The sequence below is a fragment of the Lepidochelys kempii genome, chromosome 9 (assembly GCF_965140265.1).
Source record: "Lepidochelys kempii isolate rLepKem1 chromosome 9, rLepKem1.hap2, whole genome shotgun sequence".
Classification (NCBI taxonomy): Eukaryota; Metazoa; Chordata; order Testudines; family Cheloniidae; genus Lepidochelys; species Lepidochelys kempii.
The window spans coordinates 96,130,629-96,157,538 of NC_133264.1; the positions used below are offsets into that span (position 1 = coordinate 96,130,629).

The window sequence follows — 26,910 nt, forward strand, 5'->3', positions numbered from 1 at the left end:
AGTGATACTAACACATTCCAACAGTTTGCACTTCATGTGCTCTGATTGGCTGTTTGGTCCACCTGGCCCTCCCTCATGGTCTCTTCAGCTCAACGTCACGCCACACCTGCCCCTCTAACCCTCTTCTGCCTTGGCCTGGCCCCCTCACCCTCCTTCCTTACCCCTTTCTTTCCATTTAGCTGATTCCCTCCTAAGTAACCCTTCCCCTCCCCCTCCGCCCCCCTGAACCAAAGTGGAACTAACATGACATTTGCTACTCTCGCAGTGTTCACGCTGCTTGTGTTCTCTACTGCTTCTCCTACCCGGTGATGCCTGCTCTATTTAGATAGTAAGCTCCTTGGGGCAGGGACTGTCTGTCACACTGTGTCTGTACAGCACCTAGCACAATGGGGTTCTGGTCCATGACTGGAGCCCTTAGGCACTACAATAATATAAACAATAAGTGTGGAAGAAAGCGTGGGATACAAATCAAATCTGTTCTGTTCTTTTAACATAGTAAGGCCGGTGAAATGCACAGAATCAAATGATGGATCTGCTCCCACCCCCTGTAAATAAACCAGTCCCTTGAGATACTTTAGCTTGTTGTCTATGTATACGCTAATCCAGCCAGGCATACTTCTGAAGGAAGTGTGAGACTAGCTGCTTTTTAATCTCCCCCCTCCCTCCCATGATGATCCTGCTGCTCCTTCCTATAGAAAGAAGAAATATCCAGGAGCATCACACACAACGGTGTGCAACTGCACTGTTCTCATGCCCCGGCGTTTCCCATTAATCAACAAACACAGCTGCGCGGGTTGGGCTGACAGTATCAGGTGGTACTTTGCATTGCCACGCCAAGGAGGCAAGACGGGGTCCAGTCACAGCCGTGAAAGGCTCTTTCTTGGACAAGAGTTGGCCTTCAGAGGGAAGTTGCATGGTGCGATATTCCCAGCCAAATGCCTTTGGTGGTATAATTGGGTCATAGCTAGAAGGGCAGAAGGTAAATGGGCCTGGTGCATAACTCTTGTGCTGTTGCAGGACCTTGTGCACCCGTAGTTATGGGGCCTAGTGATTTAAAAGTTTACCCTGGAAGCTTTTTGAGGCAGGGACTATCTTGCCCTATGTGTATGAACAGCACCTAGCGCAATGAAGCCCTAATGTCAGGTGGGAGTAGGTCTATGCTACAAGCACTGCAGTGACACATCGACCTAGCTGGGTCGACAGTGGAGGTTAGAGTGACCTAGCTACGCCGCACAGGGCATGAAGGTTTTCACTGCATCGAGCGACGTTGCTAGGTCGTCAACCTAAGTTCAAGGTGCAGACCAGGTCGGAGGTGCTACTCTAATAGACGTGGGTATCATTTTAAGAGGGAAAGGGAGGGAGGAATCTCCTCCAAACCTCTAACTTGAATGGAAAACCCTGTTCTTTCTTCCCTTCCCCCACCCCCAATTTCAGCCCCTCCATGGAGGGGAGGGCAGGGAGGGATGCAGCGAGATGGTGGGGAGAAGGTAGCCGTCTGAGTTCATTGCATAGCGCAGCTTGGCATTGCTTCTGTTACTAGGGGCTGCTCTGCTGGGGAGACCAGAGGCTGATTTCTGGAGCTGCAGCCCCCATCCTCTGTATGCAGAGCAGTCCCCCTGGCAGGCAGACAAGCCCTGGTCCCTGTCCCCCTTCATTTCCCCCCACACTCCCCATGAAGGAGATTTGGAGCTGAGGGGAAGGAGGAATCAGCCAGGGGGCAGCCTTCAGAGGACACAAGATGGGAGAGGGGGTCCCTGGGGTGGGGAATTGTGGGGAGTGACAGGCTGGGGTGAAGTGGTGTGGTGATGGACCTATACTTGAGTGGCTCAAACTTGGCAGTGGGGAGATGCAGGCTCAGGAATGGGTCTTGCGGAAGAAAGCTGGGGGAGAGGGGAAGATGAGGTGTTTTTTTGGGAGGAAAGGGTATTAGTAGGGGTGGGGGGGAAGGGATTTGAGGGGTCTGGTGGGAGAGGGAGTGAAGCTGCTATCTGGGGAAGCGCCAGTGAGCGAATGATTGAGGCGCGAGGTACTGAGACCCTTATTGGCAGCAGGGCATAGGAGGAAGGAGGGCACTTGCACTGCTGGGGGATGAGGAGGGCTTGTAGCAGTCGGAGGGTCTGTGTCCCCCTCAACTTTGCTGGCAACATTACTCCACCGGTAAGAGAAGTAATATGAAGTAATATTGATAAATGGGAGCAACCCACTGCAATGCACCCTCATGCCACACGTAAAGGAGTTGCCAGCAGAGCGTGCTGTGTGAGAGCCCCTTCGCTTTGGGGTGGTCTGCTGGAACCCAGCCTTGTTAACAGGATAGCTTACCTTGCAATACCGGGAGTCCCTTTTATTTCAGATTAGTGTGTCCTCATGGGCAGTTATACCAGCATAGCTATAGCCGTTTAATTATGCCTCTGGAGTTCTGCCAGACAGTTTCCCCATGTTGACTAGCCCGTCTTCCGTTTTCTGTTTTACTTCCTGAGATGTGCCTTTCAGCCCAGTTCAACGCCCACCGCAGTTTTTCCTACTCTCTTAGCATCTCCAGCCCTGCCCCAGCTGTTGCGTCCCATGTGAAAATAAACAAAGAAAACACTTGCTCTTGGGCTGAACCTGATGTAGAGTGAAATTTTTCAGCTGAAACTCAAATACCAAATTTTTAGTTTGAATCCACTTCCAATGAGTTTATAATGAACACGCTGGCAAACATTTGGTTGTAGAGACTCTGGGGCATGCTGTCGGACGATCACAGTCTCAAGTTCTGTGTGCAGCCAGCACATAGTGGGGATGTTTGTTCTTCCTATGATATTGACCTTGACTGAAAAATGCAATATACTACCTGGAGCAATATTAATTCAGTACGCCAGCTGTTTATACCTAGTCTATCTAATATCCTGCACTCTATAATCTTTATTAACCACTATATAATAACACTTTTATAGTGCTTTCCCATCCAATGCTGTTAAAGCATTATTCCCCTGTAGGTGCTGACATCCCCATTTTACAGATGGGGACATGGAGACCCAGAGAAATGAATTGACTTGCGCAAGCGCATCACTGTGGAGCCTGACCGTGTCTGAGAATAAACTAACCAGTAGTGTCCTATATTTGTGCAGGGAGATATTACAGTAGTAACAAAAGAAGGAAACGTGCTGTTAAGTAGTTTAGAAGAGCCCAATGCCAACGAACGTAGTCAGAAACAACACCACGACAGGCCCGGAGACTGGGAAACTGTGAATCGGTGAGTGCACCGTGCTGCTTGTTTGATTTCGAATGGGAACTCTCAAGATAGACTAAAATAAGACTTCTCATGTATTAAGCCATGCATGCACTTTCCATGGCAGCAGTGGTCAGTACAATGATACCATCATGGGTGCTGTTCCTATCTGTACCACTGACTTGCTTTTGCAAGTGATTTAACCTTGCTGTGATTCTGTTTGGGAGGAAGGGGCTTTGCATCCTCAGTGACAAGTCCCTTAGACATCATAGATTAGAAAGATAAAATAGAAGCAGTTTTATACCTACCTCGCATGGCTATTGTCTGCCTTAATGATGTTTGTAAGGTTCTTTTGAGATCTGCACGCAGTCGTTTAGATACACATCTAATGAGTTATCATTAGAGAGGGGCCCTGAATTGAAAGCCCAGATTCAAAACTCCATAAAGTAGAGGGGACTCTGGGTCAGAACTTTGCCGGGTGGTCCCATCTCCCATAATCCTGTATTGGCCAACTCTTTTTTTTTTTTTTTTTGGTCTCGTCCTTTTTCATTCTTGTTCAGGTTACTTGCTCAGTTGCATGAGATGGAAACCGCTTTTGATGGCTTCTGGGAAAAACATCAACTAAAAATGGAGCAGTATTTACAACTGTGGAAGTTTGAGCAAAGTTTTCAAGAGGTATGAAGAGACTGATCCTTCCCCCCACAGAAATGGGAGTCCTAAAAAGAGATTTTGGGCACTATCCTATTGTCCTGTCAGGCACAGCCATGGTTGCTGCCTTCCATTCAGAATAAATGTAAAGAAGGCATTATAACCAGGCTGCTGAAACAATGACAGGAGCACCCAAAACAACAGGCACATGGAAATGCTGAGTAGCAGCTGAATACTGTAATCCAAGGGTTTTAAAACGCAGGGGCTGGGGCTTTGATTGGTAGAACTGTTTTGTGTGTGTGTGTGCAAACACCAGAAAGAGAGACAAGACCAGCTGAAGTAAGACCGACTGGGAGAGAGCCTGGACAAGCACAGAACCCAGAAGAAGCTAGAGAGGGGGCTTCTGGGTCTGTTGCTGGTAAAGAGGATTGAGGCTGTAAGCAAAGAAAATATCTCCTTTTGGTTTTAGTTCCTCTTGCATTCGGAGAAGTAGGATTTTGTACATCCCTTGTAAATAAACAAGATTGCTTCACAGAAAATACCAGACTCTGGTCAGTTTTGTTTCCAAACTGGGACACTCTCAGGGCTCCAAACTTGGCCGCTTGAAGCAAAAAGGGATGATACTGTATAATACCTAGGCTACACCCCTGAGCGACATAATTCTATTGACCTAATCCTCTCTGTCGCTAGTGCTATGTTGGCAGGAGAGCTTCTCCCCCTGACATAACTACTGCCTCTCGGGGAGGTGGATTAATTATGTCAATGGGAGAAGCTCCCCCGTCAGTGCTGGAATATCTTCCCTTGGTGCAGCTGTGCTGGTTCAGTTTGTTAGGTCTAGACCTGCCCATGGATAGACTTAACTGATGATTTCCAGGCTTTGGGATGTTTTTTTAGCTGAATGTTCTTTCAGTTTGAGATGTCTCACTTAGCAACCTTAACTATAATGGGATGAGCTTTTGGTTTGAGAATAATTTTGTGCTTATAACTTGTATCCTTTTGCAATTGTTGTCGTCTTATTTTTAGCTCCAGAGTGCCATTGAATTTTTAATGGGTCAGCAAGCGGAACTGCCTGATACTGGAGATAGCGTGGCTCAGGTGAAACTAAGGCTCAAAGACTTGGGTAACTTAGATGGAATGGCTCAGGTGAGATAATCTTTCAAATGCTAGATGTACCAATGAAACATTATAGGCGCTTTCTGAGAGTGCCAGAACTACCTGTCTGAAATGGCCTGACTTTCTTGTAACTCATCAGTAGGTGGCTACAAGCAGGTATTGATTTCACTAGTCTTTCACCTCTGTGGAACTTCATTCAGAACACAATGAAAACCCTATGGCAATGAACGTGGTTCTCCTAGACCAAATAAATCACTGAACCACCACAAAATCCAGCACAGATAAGTCTGTCCATAGTGAAGACCAGGGGGCTGCAGATCTGGGGGAACAGTTATTTATTTAATAAATGTCATTATTTGGTAACCCGTGTTCCATAGGTGCTCACTTACCAGTGAAGAGGCAAGACAAGTCCCTGGCCTAAAGTGTTGGCAATTTAAGTAGGCAACACATAGGTGAAGAATAGGAGATGTGACAAAAAGGAGAGGGATAGGAGCGGTGAAGTTTGCTGGGAGTCTTGCCGATTGCATGCTTTTTGTATAGTGATATATACTATGTGTGATAGGCATGCATGCCTACAGACATATATGTAGGCTGGGATTTTCAAAGGCATGTAAGAGAATTGGGTGCCTAACTCTCCTAGTTAATATGACTCTGTGGAAAGGCTTAGGGCTTGTGGGCCATTTGAAAGAAGGGTGTGCTTAAGCTGAAGCTTGAAGGAATAAAATGAGGCCTGGCAGATAGGGAATGTTGGGGAAGGGGTCCCAGGGGAGGGCCCACATGGGAGAAGGCAGAGCAGTTGCCAAAGCTGGCTGTTAACCACCTTTGAGGACAATATTTCTGGAAATGACGGTACAATATCCGAGGTAGCTCTGGCCATGCACTGGTAGGCCAGCCAGGTTGTGGAGGTGGTTGTTGCTTATCCTTTTGAATGGTACAAAGACATTAAAAGCTGCCCATCCCCGGCTGTGGGTGCCCTGTTTTCAGAGGTGGATGCCGCATGCTGAAGCTCTTTTACCCATTTCAAGTGGTATGGATTTGGTAGGTGAGAACAGATGAAATTGTTAGGTGCAAGTTAATACTGATAAATGTTTCTATGTTTCGTCTTGATGGCATGATCCAAACAAGTGTGTAATCCCCTCCATTGCTTTGTCTTTACGAAAGGACCTGGTAGGGAAAGCGCAGGTGGTGATATTACATGGGCACCAGCTAGCGGCAAATCATCATTACGCACTCAGCTTAATCTGTCAGCAGTGCAATGAGCTGCGGCACCATTCTGACGTCCTGTCGGAGGAGATCAAGAGGAAGCGCGTACAGCTCCAGATGACCTTAGATCTGCACACCCGCCTGCAGCAGGTAACCGTCAGAACAATGGTGCACTGGGGAGTGGCTGTTTAACCTCTCTGTGTGGATCTCCTGCAGACGGACACCCTGGCTGCAAGCATCCCGCTTGCAATGCACATCTTGTGGTGAAAATATTCTGCTTATATAACTTGCACTAGGACAGAGTGCCTCTTTGTCCTTCTCTAGTGGCTGAGCCACACAAGGGGTTAACACATAGCTACCATGGCTAGCTCGGTATGATTTTCGGGTTGAAGCTTCCAGGTTCATGCCCTGTGGTACACCCAAGTGGGTCTGGTTGTACTTGAATCTACTCTCTAGCAGCCCCCTCTAATCATTCCCCATGTGATCTCCATATGTAGTTCTTAGTGTTGTTTCTGATGGTTCATGTCACGCTGTCTGGAGTGGCTCACAAGTGAGAATACCAGCCTTAGGGCAGACTGTTAGGAAGCAAGGCACAAACCCCCAGCTGGTTGTGAGCTCTATACTTAGAAGTTCATCAACCCAGTAACAAGTGTAAACTCCTCAGGCACTGTACGGCCTTACCATGGAGTCACAGACTTTCCCCTTGTGCCTTCCGATCTATCTTGCCTCCGTGATAAATGGCCACTTTACACCAAAATCACAAAATAGTCTGGTTACTCCCAGTTCCAAAGAACCAGTCACTTACCCTAGGTTGATACGCACTTAGATCTCACACCAGAGAGAGAGAGAGCACGAGCAAGCTGGAGTATATCATTAGGTGTAGCCAGTCCTGTAGTAAAGTAGGGATTTACTAACTAAGAAAAAGAAATGAGAATTATTTACAAGGTTAAAGCAGGTAAGCGTGCACACACAAATGGGTTAGTCGGGTTTCCACAGGTAATAGCAACTTCTAAAGTAAGCACATTCTGTATATCCTTTAGGGCTAACCCAAGCTAAACAGTTGGGGACTCCTTGCTTATGCATACAAATCCTCGCCTCTCAGAGTTCAAGCAGCAAAGGAATAATAAATTCTCATTAAAAGGGATCTTTATTTTCTTCCCCCAGCGTTCGGGCTGTGATGGGATGAGGCCTTGGGCACCTCTCCTCTTCACAGATGTGGGGGAAGCAAACTATTAAATCATCATTCCACAATGGCCCACTGGATTGAATAGTCCCTGCTGATGGGCAGGAGATAACACCTCTTGTGATAGACGCATATTTCACACTGGGTAATGCTTCTCCCCTGACTCTGGGGGTTTACCGTCTTCGCAAACATTTTTATAGTTACAGAGCAAACATTTCAACATTACCTTCTAACATGGGATACAGAGATTTTAAGTAGGATTAATACATGCAGCATCCTACAAGCATGCCATAAATCCTGAACTCATTCTTCTAACACTATTGTCTCTTTTAACTGTCCTAGCCCACAGGTAAGCCAGACTGGTTTCCAGCTGTGCATTTTTCAGTGTTCACTGAGTCCTGGGGCCTTGGCATGAGCTGGCAACTGGTCTGCCAGCATCACAGTCTATTTACCTGTAGAACTAACTATGAATCTAGCTGTAGTCACAGGAGAGGAAACTGGTGATCTCATGTTTTTGTAGATCCATCACCCAAAATCCAGAGAACCAAAACAGTTAGTTATAGAGCTTCACAGGAATTGTTGGATTTCCCCATCCACAAAGACTACAAAGTCCCATCTCTCCCTCTCCAGACACCTGCACAAACAGATTGGCCCTGAAGTGTGCATAAAGGCCAAGAAATCTGGGCCTTTCCCCGCCAAAATGGGGGAGTTCATGTTAACTCCCAAGTACTGCATTAAGGCTTTTTGCTCCTTAAGAAGTTCCATACAATCCTACAATAATCCACAAACATTTGGATTTTCAATAGAGTGGACCCCAAAGGCAGTTAACTTGATTCACTAAGGTTTAATGTCGTTCCATAAGGTTTGTCCAGGATATTGTTATAGCCGTCACAACGTCCTTCCTTGATACAGCTTTTTTGTGATCGGCCAACCGTAGCTAATGTCCCAGGTCTCAAACAGTCCTCCCAGTCTCTGGTTACAAAAGGCGGGCACACACCCTCAATTAAAGGGACAGACACAGTTCTCAACCTACAAATATCCCCACACTCTTATCCAGACTGAAATGCAGCCAGCTAGGCCTCATCCATGCCACCGTCATACCAAATACTGGGTGGGGCATTTGACAGCATTGGCATGATCAGAGGAGACAGAGAGAGATACAGAATTGGGTGTCATCTGCATACTGAAAAAAACTTAGCCTTTGCTTCCTCACTAACCATTGCAATGGCTTCAGAGTTGTGTTGGAAAATAAGGAGACAAGATACAATTCAGTGGAACCACCACCTAAGCGTGCCTTGGGGCAGCAGTTGCCCAAAATTGCGCTCTCCTGGGAAATAAGAATGGTGCCAAAAGTCACCCTGTTTATTCTTCGAGGGTTCTGTGGCCATAAAATTGAGTCCGTTCAAGTGGCCAACATCACAAAAGCAATGTTCATGTGACATAACGGTCTTGTTGGTACTCATGCTTGTATTAGTGATGCAACCTAACATGTTAGCTTTCCTCTTTGAGGCTTTGACTCACTGGAATAGAGAGAACACCTGATGATATACTCCAGCTCGCTCGTGCTTGCTCTCTCTCAGTAATTTGAGGAGAAGCAGCATAATTGATTATAAAATAAGATGACGTGTTGGTGGGTAAATAAAACATCTGTTTGCTTGCATGCAAATGGAGTCCTGTAGCTACAATGCTTGTTAATATCTTAATTAGCATTGACGTTTCAGAGACAATCATGGCAATTTGGCTAGAAGACACAACTGAAATGAACTTGAGTCAATGAAGTAGCAAACTTGTGACCATCCTTTCTGACTCAGTATCTGCCACATTTTTCATCAAGGGAACGTGTTTTTTCTCCATCCACTCCACTTCAGTATAGCACTAATCTGACTGGGCACAGGATTATATAGGAACATAGGCATTGCCAGATCAGACCAGTGGCCCATCTAGTCCAGTATCTTGTCTGAGAGAGCGGCCAGTACCAGATTCTTCAGAGAAAGGGACAGGAAGTGGGCAGCTGTGGAATAACTTGCCCAGAACAGACGTTTCTAGTTAACCCCTCAGTTAGAGGTTGGCTTCTGCCCTTGTTTTCTAAGTGCTTATTAAAGTAATTCTGGACAATCTCATTGACTATATAAAAGTCTGATCCTTTAAAAAAACCTATTCCGTTCTCAGTCATCGCAATATCACCTTGTGGCAATGAGTTTCACAGTGTACTTACAGTAATTAAGTGGCATGCTTCGAACTTTCAGATGTTATTTATATAATATTATAGGTATAAAACTGTAAACTGCTGCTATTAAGCTCCTCGTTATAAAAATATGGACACAATGATGTGAGCTATTCATCACAACTCAAACTCTATGTTGAGCCCAACTTTTTAGTCAGTTTTTAGCCAAACTAGTTAGTCACTAAACACATTAATGGCTGATCTTCTTGTTCATTTTGCCATGTTTACTTTCAGAGCAAGATAATACGGGAAGAGTCATGTACCAAATTCTACTTTTATGTCAGTGCCATACCAGTGACTTTGCACCTGTGTAGCTGAGAGCAGACTTTGGCTGGCAATGCTAGCCATTCTCCAGAAATTTAAGGCCCGACTTCCTATTATCAGAATGCAAGAGAGTTGATTGGACTTCTCATAAAGCTAATTAGCTTTTTGGTTTTCTCCAGATTGAAAAACAGATGAAGTGAATGCTGAATTAATGGGTGATGAATATTTTTCATTTATACTTCGGTTAACTGGAGGTTTCAGCTCACTGATCTGTTTACTCCTTATTTGTGTTACACTTTTATCAGGCCCTCGAGTGCTGTGATGAAGGGGCTAATCTTCTAGCTAATCAGCCAATGGATAAATGCCAGTCTAAAGAAGGTGCTCAGAAAGCTCTTGAGGATATAGACAAATTTCTTGAAAGTTCTTTGCTGTACTTAAACTATGATCCTCAAGTCCTGTGCTATGACTTTGAATCTGTTTTAACACCTGAAATAAAGGTAAGATACCTCTGTCCTCTTTTAAAAATAATAATAATACAATTGCAATATCGCCAGCCTTTGTACTGTCTCTGTTACAGTGACAAAAGTGCCTAATAATAATAATAATAATTTGCTTATGGTTGTCTTATTCGCACTCCGCAGGACCAGATACAGTCAGTCCAGATCAAGCTTGAAAACGTTCGAACTATGTTTGAGAATCGGCAAACTTGCTTCAAAAAGCTGGTGGATAAACAAGTCCGGCCTGTTCAGTTAGTAGCCCCTCGACCAGAAAACCCACCAAGATCAAAATCTCCTTTATTCTCTCCCAAACACGGTAAAAGTATTTTTAAGTTTCTGGCATCTTAAAACGTTCAGTTTTGTTCATTTTGCTCTGAGCTATGAAAGAATAAGTCTAAGTGTAGTTTTAAGAAATAAACTAGACTTTATGGGCTGATGTAAAATTACTATATCAATGTATATATCAATGCTTAGGAGATTATTACCTCTCAAGTTTTGGGCTTGACTCTCCGATTAATGGGTAAGTAACGTATGTCTAGAAGTCCCCCATGTGGTGCATAGATGGGACAAAGATCCCTGTCGTATTTAAGTTTATGTTGGTCTCTTCTATTGTATGGAATGTTTTAGCTTCATAAGCACAATATAGTTATAAGTAGAGCTGTGAGATATTGAAAACTCTTGAGCTCCTTGAAGTTTTGGAGCCTTCAAGTTTCTTACAGTTTTTATTTCAGTTGTGAAAAGGCTGCATGAGAACGGGTGCAATATTTTCTCCGTCTGTCTGTCTAGACAAGCTGATGCAGTTTTTCTCAGTTCATTTTTGACGTTCAAGCTGGTTTGGCTGGGATTGGTTGCCTGGTATTTATCCTGAAAGACGCAGTGCAGACTTCCCCACACTGTCCCATCAGACAGCCTGCAGTGCTCAATTGGAAGTGAAATTAGTGTTACATGGGAAAAGGACAAGAACCTATTAAAACACCTGAACAGATTTATTTTCTATGTCAAGAAGTCCTCAGTTAGCAATCTCGTCAATATATGTAGAGATGCACTGACACAGATTTTGGCTGACGTTTTGCAGGAGCCTAAGGAAATTAGTCACCCAGATCCCACTGAAATTGAAAGGGAGTAGGGCGCTTAACTTCCTTAGTGTCATTTAAAAATTCCTCTCTTAAGCCCTTATTATGGAATAACAAAAAGCCAAATCCTGGGAAATAAAGGTCCATGAATGTTCTGCCCAGAACAGTATTTGGCCCGGTGTTAGTTTAAATGATGAAATTAAATACTTGTTAGGGAAAAAAGTTTATATACCAGTATAAACAAGTTGTCCAAGGTAATGTTCAGTGGTTTGACTATATAAGACAATTAATCAATCATTTATGATCTACACGAGGATCATTTTTCTTAGCATATGCACAATGTGCCTCAGGATTCATCACCGAATTTGGTCTGCTGGTTGGATCATTAGCTTCCCTGGCCCAGGCCAGTTAGTGACAGGGAGTGAGAAGTGAACGCTGAGCCATGATCGTTAATGATTTATTATGATATTGGGTATGTTATGGCAGTACCTTAGAGCCCTCAGCTGAGATCAGAACCCTGTTGGGCTAGGCTCTGGATATGCACATGTTAAGAAATGCTCCTCACTCTGGAGAGTTTATCCAGTAAATAAACAGGGCAGGCAAAGATGGGAGAGGAAACACAGTAAGAGAGCGGTGAAGTGACGTGCCCAAGGTCTCACACATGTCAGCGTTGAGAATAGCCTCAGGTCTCCTGACCTCTGTCCAGTCCCTTTTCAAGCACTGCCTCTCCAGCATTACTCATCAACAGTATTGTGATGGCTCTTTAAAATCAAAGAGTTGTGACTATTTCTTAATGTTCCATCGTCGGCGGAAACAGGAGAGTGATAAAGAGAGAACTTTGCCTTAAAGATTAGGGCAAATTGTGTGACCTGTAGCTATCTGTGATGTTTTGGGATCATTCACACTAGTAAAGGGTTCTGTCACCGCCTGCCCTGTGACCTTGGGTACTTGAATGCTAATCTGCTGCGGTTCACATTCCTGACATCAGGAGCCAGCCCATAACCATAAAGCTCTCACCCCAGCTTCCACCAGCCTGCTTGGTCCTGGGAGGGTGACCCTAATGGCCCTTTCAGCCCCAAGTCTCCCCAAATCCATCATCCTGAGTTCCTAATGACCAGACATGTAGACTTTTCCTCTCTGGTTTGTCACCCATGAAGGTGTGAAACCAGTCCGCTTGCTTTGGCACACAAACTCCATGCAGTTTGCACACCAGGGACCTGCTTGGGGTAAAAATAAACAAGAAGTTAATTTAATGGGAAAACCACGGTTTCAAAGACGAAATAGCAAGGGAAGCAAACACATACAAGCTACGGGGACAATAAACATAAAGAAGCATCTTCAGGATGTACCCTTTCAAATGAGAGAAAAATCCCTTTTCTGTCACACCAATTGCCCTTGAACAGTTTCTCAGCATACTCCCTAATTGTAGGGGGGATCCAGGGTTCAAAGACAGCTTCCCACTTTGATGTTGTCCTCAGTTTCTGAATCGGTTTCACTTCAAACCCCTTCCCCTTTAAAAAGGGTTTTTAGGGTTTTTTTTCCCTTCAGTCACTGTAGAAATTCAAAGTGGGGAACCCACACCCCGCCTTTCTTAGTTTCCAGGACCGGGGGTTTCTTTTCAGTTTCAAGTTGTTTCAGTGTTTTCCCATTAACTCTAGCGGCCCATCATTTGTCTTTGCCTGGGTTATACAGTGGTAGGTGCTTAGGGCTCATCTCATCTGGTTGGGGAGGCCATTCCTGCCTGACTACTTACCGCCCTCCTGTGAGCGGGAGCTGAAAGCTGCAGCGCAAATTAGGAGCACAAAGAAATAAATTCATATATACACATAAATGCATAACCACAGTCTGTATGACTATCTCATCATGACCATCAAGTTCAGAACATGACAGGCTTTCATAAAAGACCTTATTCACATATTTGTAAAGCATAGTAACATTGTATACAGCTTATTCTTTGGGGTTCAAACCCCTGTTCTACCCTGGGGATGCCTGGACCCTGAGTCTCACACCATCACAGTGGGTATCTGACTGGATGTATTTGATGCTGTTCCCTTAAACATTGTACATTTTAAAGGCATGAAATCAGTCGTAATGGACAGGTACCCTCCATAATCTTAACCCTGAAAGATGCAAACAAGCATCTGGAAGTGAGCACAGTCAGCAAAGGGTGAAAAGATGAAAGGCACTTCTTTTGGAGACATGCTGCCGGAGATCCTTTTGGAAAGGTCTCCCTTTGACAGTGAAACATCAGAATGGCTGTATCTGAACTGGTGGGATATCTTGTGTCAAAGATCCGTCCTGGGATGCACTGAGCGTGCTTAGAGTTCTGCAGACACCATGGCACAGATTGAAAGCAAGCTACTGGGAAGCACACTTTTTTGTGCTCTTTTCTTTCTTTTTTTTTTAAGAGGGTAGGGACTTTCTCCTTTCATCTTTGCCCTGGTTTTGAAGTCTCTCTGTTGGGAGGCAGGTCTATTTTTAAAACTACTTTTGAAAAATTGTAAATCATAAAATAATGTAGTACCGTATACTGAAGTGCAGTAAAGTGCAATAATGTTATGGCTCTGTAATAAAGTAACGTTAAGGGCTGTATTTTCAAACTTTGCCACCTGAGTCGCAGACACAGAATACAGGATGGTCCTGAGCACCTTCCAGTTTCAGTGGAGTCTCCCACTGCTGTCAATGAGAGTTGAGGTTGCTCAGTGCTATTTAGGAGATACTCACATACGTGCGTCTGTTCCTGCAAAATATGTACGAAAGAGTCTTTGCCTGTGTAAAGGGGATAGTTATACTCACAAGAACCTCGCAGACATGCAAATATATGTCGTGCACATGCAGATGTGTGCTATGTAGGCACAGCTGAGGAGTACACATTTTACAACTGCAGTTTAGGAATGAAGATTTCAAAATGTTGCCAGTTAAGGGTGTATTTCAAACAAGAGCAAGGTAAGGTAAAGTTAAGGACAACATGTCCAACTTATTGTATTGGTACAGAGGAGGAGGCACAAGGATGGAATTTTATCGTCAAATTGCAATGTTTTTCATCTGTGGCTTTTGACCAGCTCCTTTTAAGGTGCAGTTCAGGTTTGAAAATTACCAATCTAACCATGACACCTAGACGCACTCAACTCATTTTGTCCCTGTGTGTATTCAGTCCTATCTGCTAAACTTAACCACAAAAATCAGTTTGACCGTGATTCTCTCCTGATAGTCCTGCTGAATCAACACAACTAAGAGGGCAGGAACTGGATTCGTTTCCCTCTCATGCATCATCGACAGAATTGTTGACATAGTTCCAATCAGTTACAGCTGTCTAGCTAGTTAGCACAGGTGTACAAAGGGCATGATATGAAGATAGAGGAGATGCACAGATGTCGCATGTGCCATGGGGTATAATTTGGCCTGCAGGACCTTTTGTGATGGATAAAGGATCCATCTTGATTCTCAGAGTGCTGGCTGAATTTGCAGAGCTGGCAGTTAGGGAAGAAAAAGCTTGACTTGTAAAAAGTGCATCTAAGATATGGAAACCATTGAAAGTCAAATAAGTTTAGAGTGCCACAGGGCCATTTATATGTTTGCTCTTCAATGCCGAGCCTCACTTCTAAAAGCAAAGGGAAGTTCACTCTGTCTTGCCAGTGGCATTTGTGGGCTGCATTACAGTGGCTAAGCCACAGCCCAGGAGAATGATAAGAAGATGATAATGGGCTTCTGACCAACAGGAGTCACTGGAGGGACCTTTTCGCTGACCCTTAATGTTCTGGTTGTCTATAATGGTACAAGCTACTGTCCTCCTTGTGCGTATCAATCCAAATAACACTTAGAGAGAGAAAGTATCCTACTTTTAAAAAGTAGGAATTTTGCTGAATGTGTTACAGTAATTTCTACCTTTTTCATTTTTAAAAAACATGAGTGTAAATATGGAGGCTCAATTGCTGGAGAATGATTTCCCCACCGTCCTCCCGCAAATTCAGTAAAAGGGAACCAGTGTTTAAAATACTTTTCTTGCACCTTCATTGCCCCATTTTTAAATTGCAACACAATATTGCCATTGGAGGATATGTTTTCTTCCGATGACTTGCAACAGAACATCTGTGTTTAATCAGCGTCGTTTGTTTTGAAATATCATCATTGATCTTCAATGGAAGTCTCAACAGTGAGACGGGTCCTTTGGTCAACCATATTTATTAATGGCTCTATTGTTAACTTTTTTGATGCTTCAGGTATGTATTCCCCACCTTCTCTCCAGCAGTCACCCTTTGCGGTTGAAGTCCTTTTCAATCTAACTAGTATAAAAGTAATCACTGAAATAGTAATTTGTAATAATTTTATTTTGTAACAGCACATTTTGAAGACGAGAAGCCTTCTCTCCATATCTGTTCCTCTGCATCCATTTTTCTCCCTACATCTTTTGCTCATTGCTTTACAAAAGGTGGTTCTTTTGTATAAATACTATTCAAAATTTTAAATAACCTAGCTCCAGCTCCCTTTTATACTCTCATCTGCAACATTAAGGTTTTCCCTATTGAAAAGAATCTTTCATTAATGTTGCTTTATTTTTGCCTGTGCTGACTTATTCTATGATTTTTAACACGTGTGAAGATTACAAGTCTTAGGAATTTTTATTTTATTTGGTCTCAAAATTGCGTACAGCCCTTCTTATAACAAGTCACACAATGATCAAGTACCTGCTTTCCCCCAAACATCAACATTTCCTCCTACTAGTGAGAGACTTTAAAATTGTCATTTCATATATTGACAATTACTAATTATTTGTATTCAGGTAGCACCTGTGGACCGCAAGAGAGATTGAGGCCCCATTATGATGTGCACGGCATGTATGCGTAGTAAGAGAGAGGCCTTATCCCAAACAGCTTCCAATGTAAATCATAGAATAACAGAGTTGGAAGGGACTCGAGGCCATCCAGTCCAACCTCCTGCCCAGAGCAGGACCAATCCCAACTAAATCAAAATGGCCAAAGGGTGGGGAAAAGGACAGTATTATCTTCCTCATTTTGTTTTTGGGGAAAGAAGGCACAGAGGGTATGTCGACACAGTGTTTTTGGAGCGTACGGGAGCGTGCTTCCAGCCTGGGTCAACAGACTAAGGTAGCAGGGCTCACGCAAGTGCTCTAAAAAGAGCTGTGTGGTCACTGCTTTCAAGTTGAGGCTTGGGCTGGAGCTCAGACTGTGAAACCCACCCCTGGCCCTAGGTTTCAGAGCTTGAACTCCAGCCTGAGCTGTGACTTCAAAGCGCTGTCTAGACGCCTTCTGTTAGAGCGTACCAAGTCTGTCAACCCAGGCTGGGAGGTTGGCTTCTGCTCGCTCCAAAATGCATGTAGGCATAGCCAGAGAGGTGTAGACATTGTCATTGGGGGAGACACTAATACCTCTCTGGCTGAGAGTCAGGAATGAACTCCGTATCTCCTGTGACCGCAAGACTCTGCTTCCTGTCTTACTGGTGATAGATGAGATAGAAAATGATTCTGTTCCTTTGAGACAAAAGCGCCATCATTTTAGATTGACTTTAGCGGTAGGAGCCTTTGTAGCACTGTGCCCCATTCTGAGAGAGCTTGAGGGCAGGGTGGCCAGCGGGATGGGTGGGGCGGAGATGTTGTTTTCTGTGGCACTCTCCTTTTACTTTGCCCCTGGATTTCTGCTCGGAATGTGGGCAGTCGGTAATGCAGCTCAGAGATTCAGTACCTTTGTCTGGGGTCCTTCTGTAGCTGCTGTTCTGCAGGCTTGGTGGGATCCAGCCTGTAGTAATGCAGCTCCTGCCACAGCCTTGCTGCAAGGGGTAAATGGGACAGCAGTAGAGTGTGAAGTTATCCCTTATCCTAGCTCATATCTCATTGCAGAAGGGAATGCTGTTATTTTTCTGTACTGAGGAGCGCAAGGGCTGGGAGGCAACACAGCTTCAAAAATCCACTGCTCCTAAGTCCCTTCCACCACAGACACTGTTTCAGATGGAATCTTCCCCTCCTCCTGTGTCGTCTTGCCAGTGAGAGGGGGAGAGATGGCCCTTAGTCACTTGGAATTGCTCTGATATTGTGAGATAATATAAATTAAAGTAAACTCGCGCGGGTCCTGTGTATCTCTCTCATCTGCTTCCATTTGAACATTCTTCTGTCGTAGTAATAGCACACAAGCCCTCAGTCCTTCCAGCTGTGGTTTAATTCCAATTTTTTCTATTGCCATTTCAAGGCATCTCCATTCAACCCTATCAAATGCTTTAATGGTGCTAAAACACAAAGGGTGAAATCCTGGCTCCACTGAAGTTAATGGGAGTTTTACCTTCACTTGAGTGGGCCCAGGATTTCACCCTAGAACTGTTGATTGAATCAATCCTAATAGAGATTAGTAAGGCTCCCTAAATTATCTACAGGCTGTCTTCCTTATACAAAGCATGTCTAACATATCTCTCACAAAGCCTATGGAAGTAAATGGAAAGACTTGGTGTATTTTCTTTAATAATCAAGAAAAAAATAGCAATACCGTAGCCAGCCATTTATCCTTGTGGTTTAAAAACATTATAGGTCTATAGGCATCACATCATGAAAGATTTTCCCCACGTTTGAGGATGACCAGAATAATAGAGTCTGGAGCTGTCCGTTAACTCTGGACATATCAAAGGAACAGGTCCTGTTTGATTTAAGTACCAGTCCTGTCAATTGATGGAGCCAAGCATCTCTTTTTAAAGATTTTATAAGACTCAGCTGGACATCTGTCGGGCATCCTTCATGTTATTCATCTTCAGACTTATCTCTTCAGACAAAATTGTCTGATTCTTGGTTATAACTGAACATTATAGGTTAGTGCTGCAGCTGGTGTGAGTCAGAATAGCTGCATTGGAGTCAAAGGAGCCAACTTATAGCAGACGAGCCTCACAGCTTTTCTAATCTAATCACAATAGGTGGTATTTCTTCAGACAGGTTATTAGAAAGGTATAGCTCCTTATAATTTACAGAGGCTTCACTGATTATGTTAGTTACAATATCCCCTACTTGGAGAGATGTTTCTTTGTGCCCAATGAGCTTTTATTTTACGGCCTAATGATCGATTGCTTTTATTCCCCTTTTCATAACAAAATTGTTTGATAAGTCTAAGGTATTTTTTTTTCAATTAGGAGTGTATTGGGTCTGCGTTTAGCTTTAATTTTAACTGATTATATACTCTCTGGATCATTTACGTTTATGCAGATGATCTCACTTTTTAATCTCTTCCTGCAATGCTTCCTTGGTTACTGTTTTACATTGTGTAATTGTGCATTTTTCTATCTAAGGCATGGATTTTAATTCCGGTTTGAAGTTTTCATTTGACATCTCTCTCCCTGGGAAGAAAACGTCAAGAAAATCTCTCAACTCTCGTAAGGTAAAAATTGTTAGTGAACCTTGAATGGGTTTTACATGGCAAGATCTGAAATCATATTTTTCCAGGGATTGATAGAATTTAGATTCAGGTTTTTTTGGGTGAGATGTTTTGCATCCTTTTTTACTCACACCCTGATTGACTTCAATGGGACTATTCATGCTTACAAGTTAAGTACATGCCCGAGAGTTTTCCTGGATTGGGGCCAAAAATCACGTTTCTTTATCGATTTCCTGTTTTAGGCCTGGTATAACAATGAGATCAATTAAGGAAATAATCCTTCCTTCAGGAATCTTCAATGCTTTGAAGACTAGAAACAAAACTCTAATGCCCCTCTCCTCGCAACTGTTTTAAGAGTTGGAAAAACTAATGTCATTTGGCTCTTTCTTTTTAATTCTGCAATCAGCTTTATTCAAGAAGGATGCATAAAGTATACCTGTCAAGGATTTGGGCTTTTAAATAATTTAACATCTGTAGGATTGAAGCCTGTTGCTTGTGTCCTTATCAGAAAGCTAATATTCTAAAGGGCGGGGGAGGGGAAGGATGGGGAACTAATGGAGTTTCTTGTTTTGCTTAATAGCAGAGATAATATTGAAATAAATGTTAGGTATTTATTACCAGTATATAACACACTGTTGCAATTCTTAGTTCATTTGGCATTTGTAATTCTAGCTGCTATGTAACTATTACTTTAATATGTAATCTATTTATGTAGGTATCAATTTATCTGATTTTTCGTATACATTATAACTTATAGTTGCCTATGGCCTTTGCACATATATGGTACCTAGTACATTTTGTACAATTGTATTACAATATCCTGATCATTTACCTGTATTTGTCTAAATTACTCATGAAATAGGAAATTCAAGATTAGTCACCACTAAGGCCCCAATTCAGCAAAGCACCTAAGCACGTGTCCAAGTCCCTTTAAAGTTCGGCACGTTCTTCAGTGCATAGGTTAATCAGGCCTTCACAGTGACTCTGAAATTCTCTCATAATGCCCTTACATATTTATTTGTAGATTATGAAATTGAGTATTATTATTTGTATTATCATAGAATCTAGGAGGCCCGGTCATGGGCCAGGAGCTTCTTGTGCTCAGCACTGTACAGACACAGAACCAAACAAACAACCCGATTCCCAAAAAGGAAGTAACCAATATTTTTAGACAGTAACCTAGCCAAGGAATTTCTGGGAGAAAGTTTGACAGCTCCTTACGCAGTATGTCATTTTTAATTTTAGCTCTCCTATACTGCAAGGAAGTTCCGCTGTTCAGCATATCTCATCCTTATCCAGGAAATCTTCCTCAGAGGTTCTTGTGTTTATTTCAGAAACTGAGCTGATTGATATTAGCTCAAGCATATCCATCTCTTGCGCCCTCTCTAATACGTACCATTTCCATTCTAGATTGAAGTAATGCATGACTATCAAGAAAAAAGGAATTCCTTGCAGTCTTTTCTTTCAGAAAGTGAAGACAACTTAGATACACTAAAAGGGTATGTTTTGTTTCATATATCGTCCTAGTAGAACCTGATGTAGACTATCTTGTGTTCAGAAGATCTGCTTAGTGCAAAATCAGAACCTCTGTTGGAAACATCACAAAAGGAGGAAGACTATAGTAATTATTAGGTGACTCTTATCCTCAAAATGCACTCTATTATCAATGGAAAAGGAATTTTCAGTGCAACAATTCTCTTGGCTGGTGTGTAAAAAATCAAAACTCACCAATAAAGTGCATGTGCCAATGTAGCTTAAATAAATATGGGAAACGAGTGATTAAGAGGGGACTCATGGAGCTCTTTGTAAAAGATTGTTTCATGGCAAGGGAGAGCAAAGGGAAGGTCTGTGAATAGAACACAAGTGCAGGTTTTCACATCTGAGCAAAACACTTGAACAAATGTCCTGAAAGAGAAGCCCAGTATCCTTAACAATTTGATCCTTCTGTTAGATCCACCATCAAAGCTAAAACTTCCCAGTTTGGCTTTGTTGTAGGGGTACGACCTAGAATGAGACAGACAAGCAGTCTCGAGTTTGCTGCTGTAGGAACAACGAACCTCCACTAATATGACATGTCTGTCCACTCAAGCAGCTGAGCCGAGATGGCCCCGGAATGCTGAGGACATTGTTAAATTTCTCTCTCCCTGTATGATCTGGCACATGTTCGGGATGGAGGCTGGGCCATGGCTTGAACATGTTTTTATTCTTTCTTTATCTTTCTGCACCTCAGGTGTACAGTGTTTTCCACCAGTTTTCACCATTTAGTTTGGTCATGTGCTGGTTTATTCAGGCTTCTGTGTGTCCTGTTCATAGATTTGGCTTCCAATTTTTTTTTTATTGCCCATATGAAAATGATTAGGGAAAGTCAGTTTATATATACTACTTAAGTGTGCATCAAGCTGACAGACTCCTGGTAGCACAACTTGGAAGAGTCCTAGGGAATAGGCAAGAGTTTAAAGTTACTAAGATATACCAAGCTGCTCTTTGGATGTGAGCACAGCCTTGGTGCTTTTAAAGAATTTGAAGGAGCTGTTCACATGGAAAAGCGTTGTCCTTTCATTTCATGTCCAAAGCATTTTTGAGGCTGACAGCATCCATCCGGTTGAATGAGTCTAGAGAAGACATACATAGATTAGCACCTTCCAAGGGTCAACCTCAGAGCTAATCTACACTACTCCACACCACTGTAGCGTGTCTGGTGAAGACGCGCTATGCCAATGGGATAGCGATCTCCCATCAGCATAATTACTCCACTTCAGTGAGAGGTGGAAGTTATGTTGGCAGGAGAGTGTCTCCTGTTGACTTAGCACTGGTATGGATGATGCCTAGGTCGATGTAACTTGCATCACTCAGGGAGGTGGCTTTTTTACACTTCTGAGCAACATTAGTTAATTAATTTAAGTGGTAGAGTAGACAAGCCCTCCATGTTGTCTTCTGTAAACCTTTGCTATTCACCATGTTCTGAATGCAGTCTTTTGAGATTGCACTATGTTTGCCTCACTTGGAGAGAGATCCTTTTGGCAGCAGTGTAAGAAATGAGTCGTCTTAGACAAAACTCTTCCAGATAGAAGCTATGAAGTATCGGCTTGCCTCTTAGATTTGCAAATCTAATTTTAAAAAAAATCTGCTATAAACTACATTCCAGAAAAGTTAGTTCTTTAATTCAGATTTTGGGTTCTTCTTAGAGGAGAACAAATTCTTGAAGGCAAAATGGTGAATGACATCTAAAGCTTCTGAACTGGTAAATAATTATGGAAATGTCCAAAAGTCATCATTTTTGTAGGACCTCTTTATTAGAAATCCATCAATCAAAATTTGGAAGTTTAGAGAGGTGGAAGTTTTACTCTTCAGGAAAACATGAGGCTAAGATTTTGTTGGTGCTCAGAAGAACTGGGAACATGCAGCATTTAGAGAAACATGGGGAGAGCCTAAGAAGCTCAAAATCCTTTTTCAAGGCTAAAACATGGTGCTATTTTTTTAAGCTTAGATAAACCATGTCTGAATTTTAAAATAGTAATTCCCCTCAAAACACAGTTCCAAAAATGATCCTTTAGTGAAATTTGTTAAGAACAGCCAATTATTTGATGTGTAGTGAGGAGAAAGAGGAGTTTTAATGTAGTAATCTGTTTGGGTGTTACACTTTATTGATAGAAAATGAACATATTAAAATTAGTGGTTTGTTACACAACCAAGTTGGTGTTTACAGTAAAATACAGGCATGCAGGGAGTTAAATGGTCACTCTGAATTCACCAAGTGTAAATAAAATGCACATAAAGAGCAAAGGGTCCAAACAAAACCCTTAATTCTGCATTTAAGGTGCATATGGCCCTCTGATCTGAGATGGATTTCATCTGTTACGCATTTACCTGCCCCTAATTGTTACAGTGTGGCTAATTTCAGGCATATTTACCATGAAATCGAAATGCAGTGGCTCAACCCTGCAAACATAGATAGAGCATTTCTGATTGTGGTGTTGTTTTTTTTTTTTTTTTTATTTCAGCCATGTCATAAATGAGCTAATAGAAACAGAGAGAGTGTACGTAGAGGAACTGTCCACTGTTCTGATGGTGAGTTACTTAAAATTCCTCCTTACTGCTCTCTGATGTGTTTTCTGAAAGGCATCTGCCAATCTGGCAAATTAAACAAAAATGTGATTTGGTAAATTTCTACTTTGCTGGCACATCCCAGGTGATCTGGAGTTTTTCTCCTATCATTTTGATTCAGATGATTCTTTTGATTCAGATAGTATGTGCACAATCTTTTAATCTATAATTTGGGGGGAACCTTCTGTTCACAAACATATGTCTTGGTAACTAATTTCATCAATGGTTGGAGAGGAAATATACAGAATAAGCTGCAATTTGATCATATGCACAAATACATGAATGTGTCTCTATGTGTATATCATATAATATACTGGCTTGATTGAAATCCTCTCTCTCCCCCATCCCCATGCTTTTCAGAAAAATCAATTTCTTCCCAAGACATGGCATTTTATATAGCAAGGCTTGGTAATGGTGATTAAAACTGAAATGATGATTGATTTCCATTTAGTTGACTCAAGATTTATGTTCCTGTTGTATCTTAAAGTCAGTAGTAAATTCATATTTTAGGTAAGAGATGCCAGCATTGCTAATAAGCAATTGTGCAAAAGACGCACATTTCAAAGCTGATGTAGGTGAAATTATATATAATTGCATTCATTATTCCTAACTGGTTGACTAGATCCATTATACAGGCACATTTTGTCATCCATTGTGTGTAGCATGCATTGAATTCTGTGGAAGCCTCATGCGTCTGCATCCGTAGTTAGAAGCTGTCCCTGAGACTGGCTACTTGTTATCTTTTTCACAAAAAAAATTATATATCCAGCTCGGAGACAAAAACAAGGACTGTCCAAAGTCCTGGGTCTGCCCATTCCCTGTTCATTTTTCCTGAGCAGTTTATTCTTTTGTGTTAGGTCTCTTTCCAGGGATTACACAATTGATAAATATTTTTTGCAGTGGTGTTCTAATGTGACCTTAAGGTAGAGTGCTACACTTTAATTTACTAATAAAAGATAACAATTTACAGTCCAATAATATCCATTGTGCCACTGCCAGGTTACTTAGTGCAGATTCCCTTTTGGAAAATGCCGTTGATTTCAAGAGGCAGATGCTGAAGCAGAGCCGGGAAAAAAACCTTAGGCAGCAGGAATCAAGGAGAAAAGGGATCTGGTGTTCTGAGAGTGTATTGTTGAACAGCAAAAAATGCCCATTGATTTTGTTATTTGATATCTAGCAGTCTTTTGCTTTGTTACAAATTTCCCACCGCATCAGACCTTGTGAGAGTATCTTTAATTGTTCTCCACTTAACAAGTTGTCAGCTATGTCTTGCAGTCATAACAGCAGATGTGTAACCAAGACAAATATTCCTCCAGGACCTCTCCCTCAGTTGTACTGTAGAGAGAAGCCAATGGCAGTTTGTCTTATCAAAATACAGCACGTCTCCGAAGTAAATGGTGTTTTAATGGGTGTGTATGTGGGTACTTTCCTTATCCTATTGTATATCTAAAAGTTTCAGAAATCAACTGTTACATTATGTGTAAACACAGACCGAGGCATGCATGTGTATATGTAGACGAGAGGACAATGTGGATCCTTAACAAGAGAGCAATTTTCTTCCGTGCGAGGGCTCTGAATTCCATTCCCAGACTTTGGCCTGGTCTCCTTGCCCTGTCACACACAGGGAATGATGCTGAGCACAAGCATCGCATTCAACCCTAGGTGCAGGAACATCTCATGTTGCTCTGTAGTTACTTCCTCGTGCTGTCTGATGAAACAACAGTGTCATGTGAAGCCCTCCCCATCAGACAAATGTCACTAATACTCAACCTCTGAAAGCAAGGAGAATTCAAAGAAAAAAATAGGGGAAATCAAGAAGATGTGGGGACTAAAAAAAGAAATGAAAGGAAAGTAGCATTTTGTAACCACGTACGTTTTAGTCATGTAACTTTCCATCTAGTCTTTAATATGGCAATAAACGAGGCTTATACAGGCCTAATCATGAATACCTGCTGTGTTCTACAGGGTTACAGGGCTGAAATGGAAAATCCAGCAATGGTCATTCTCATGCCGCCTGCCCTGAGAAACAGAGAGGATGTTCTCTTTGGGAATATGCCAGAGATATATGACTTCCATAACAAGTAGGTAACTAGCTGTATATTCCCTTTCTTTATGAGTTCCCCTTAAAAATGGACTGCTCAGCTGCTGTTGTATTCCCAGTCACATTGTGTCTCTCCCTTAACCTCTTTCAGAATTTTCCTACGCAATCTGGAAAGCTGTGTTGGAGCACCAGAGCGAGTGGGGCTTTGTTTCCTGGAAAGGGTAAGTGAATCAATTGTCTTATTTAGAACAGACTATGTAAGCCCCATTTCCCCCCGATACTTAGCATTCCTCAACTTGATGCTTCCTATATGAAATAGCAACCCCTGGACACTGTGTTTATGGGAGAGAGACAAGGTAGGTGAAGTAATAGCTTTTACTTAGCCAACGTCTGTTGGTGGAAGGTACAAACTTTTGAGCTACACAGAGCTCTTCTTCAGGTCCGGGGAGCAAGCAGAGCATCTGAGCTAAAAATGTATCTTGCCCACATGTCCAGCAACATACAGGGAAAAGCAGCAGGCATGGCAATAGGCCTATCTACCGTGTAAGAATCTCCTAATTTTAGGGGGTGACTCTCATTTCCCATCTACTTGTGTTTTTTTTTTTTTAATATATATTCTCCCAATTTGCAAGTGAAATAGAAGCTAAGAAGGGCATTTGGTGCTCACCGTATTCTGCCTTACAGTTGTCTTAAGTAAGAAGTACTAGAGTGCATGTATTTTAAAATTGATTTATTTATTCTCCTTGCAGCGAGAAGATTTTCAGATGTATGAGAAATATTGTCAGAACAAACCCCGGTCGGAATCCCTGTGGAGGCAGTGTTCAGAAAGCACCTTCTTTCAGGTATGCTAATTATTCATGTGCAAAGCATACGTTAGCCTAGGTGAATTATTTTTGCAAAATGCAACATTCATGTCCTCAACATTGCAACCTTATTCTCCATTCTATCCATGTGGGAAATCCCCATTAATATCCACCGCAGTTACTTGAACATATGGCACGTAGAAGAGTAAATTATTGTGCATCCTATTCATAGAGTTCAAGGCTGGATGGAACAATTGTCATCATACAGTCTGACCTGTGTAACGCAGGCCAGAGAACTTCACTACAGTAATTCCTGTTTGAACTAGAGCATATCTTTAAAAAATCCAGTTCTGATTGAAAACTTGCCAATGATGGAGAATCCTGCACAATCCTTGGTAACTTGTCCCAATGGTTGATTACCATCACTGTTAAAAAATTGTGCCTTATTTCCCGTCCAAATTTGGCTGGTTTCAACTTTCAACCATTGGATCTTGTTATACATTTGTCTGCATGTTTACTTTATGCTATTTCTTTGTTACAGGAATGCCAAAGAAAATTAGAACACAGACTTGGGCTGGATTCCTATTTGCTCAAGCCAGTACAACGTTTGACAAAATACCAGTTGCTTTTGAAGGTATTCATATGTGTCCTTTTTTTTTTTTTTTTTTTAAAGCATAAGGAACTGAGGGGAGGTCTAGACTAATGGATATTCACTAGCCATCACCAGGAATGCTTAGGCCTTAAGTCTGGGACATTGCTGACGGCTGTTGGAGAGTTTTAAATTCTCTTTTATGTCTGGCGTATGCTGAGGGCAACACTCAAAGCACTGTACTACTGAAGTCTGAGAATGTCTTGTTATTACTGCACCCCTTAGCAACTTATTCGGCAACAGAATTGCAGATTTGTATGCTGTTCTCTTCACTTATGTGGCTGGTGATTTACTGGATCCTTCTTAAAATTCCAGCCATCATTAAGCCCTCATGCAGTGCACAGTTGTGATGTCTGAAGAAGACCTGACCATTTGAATAAAGGGGGAGGAGTTGCTTAGGGTTTTTTCACCTTAGAAATATCAGGAATATCAAGTCTTGCCTTCCCTATTTTTGTTGGATGACCTAGAAGTGTAGATTGGGATCTTTTTCAGCCCTGAGTTGAATAGACATAAATACAGAATTTTTATTAAAGCAA

The 26,910-nt window shown here is 42.3% G+C and overlaps 1 protein-coding gene across 5 annotated transcripts in view; it reads left to right on the top strand.

The window, feature by feature from the left end:
* The window catches only part of MCF2 (MCF.2 cell line derived transforming sequence), a 96,496-nt gene that overhangs the window by 43,925 nt on the left and 25,661 nt on the right, over positions 1 to 26,910 (top strand). For 4 of the 5 annotated variants that reach the window (XM_073358421.1, XM_073358422.1, XM_073358418.1 and 1 more), the window contains 13 exons: positions 3,108 to 3,232; positions 3,769 to 3,883; positions 4,880 to 4,999; positions 6,131 to 6,322; positions 10,149 to 10,340; positions 10,485 to 10,656; positions 18,692 to 18,780; positions 20,188 to 20,276; positions 22,779 to 22,845; positions 24,847 to 24,962; positions 25,074 to 25,143; positions 25,672 to 25,764; positions 26,267 to 26,359. In XM_073358421.1, the coding sequence (XP_073214522.1) occupies positions 3,108 to 3,232; positions 3,769 to 3,883; positions 4,880 to 4,999; positions 6,131 to 6,322; positions 10,149 to 10,340; positions 10,485 to 10,656; positions 18,692 to 18,780; positions 20,188 to 20,276; positions 22,779 to 22,845; positions 24,847 to 24,962; positions 25,074 to 25,143; positions 25,672 to 25,764; positions 26,267 to 26,359 (1,533 nt within the window). The remainder of the gene's footprint in view (positions 1 to 3,107; positions 3,233 to 3,768; positions 3,884 to 4,879; positions 5,000 to 6,130; positions 6,323 to 10,148; positions 10,341 to 10,484; positions 10,657 to 18,691; positions 18,781 to 20,187; positions 20,277 to 22,778; positions 22,846 to 24,846; positions 24,963 to 25,073; positions 25,144 to 25,671; positions 25,765 to 26,266; positions 26,360 to 26,910) is intronic. The other variant, XM_073358419.1, reaches the window with a different exon arrangement.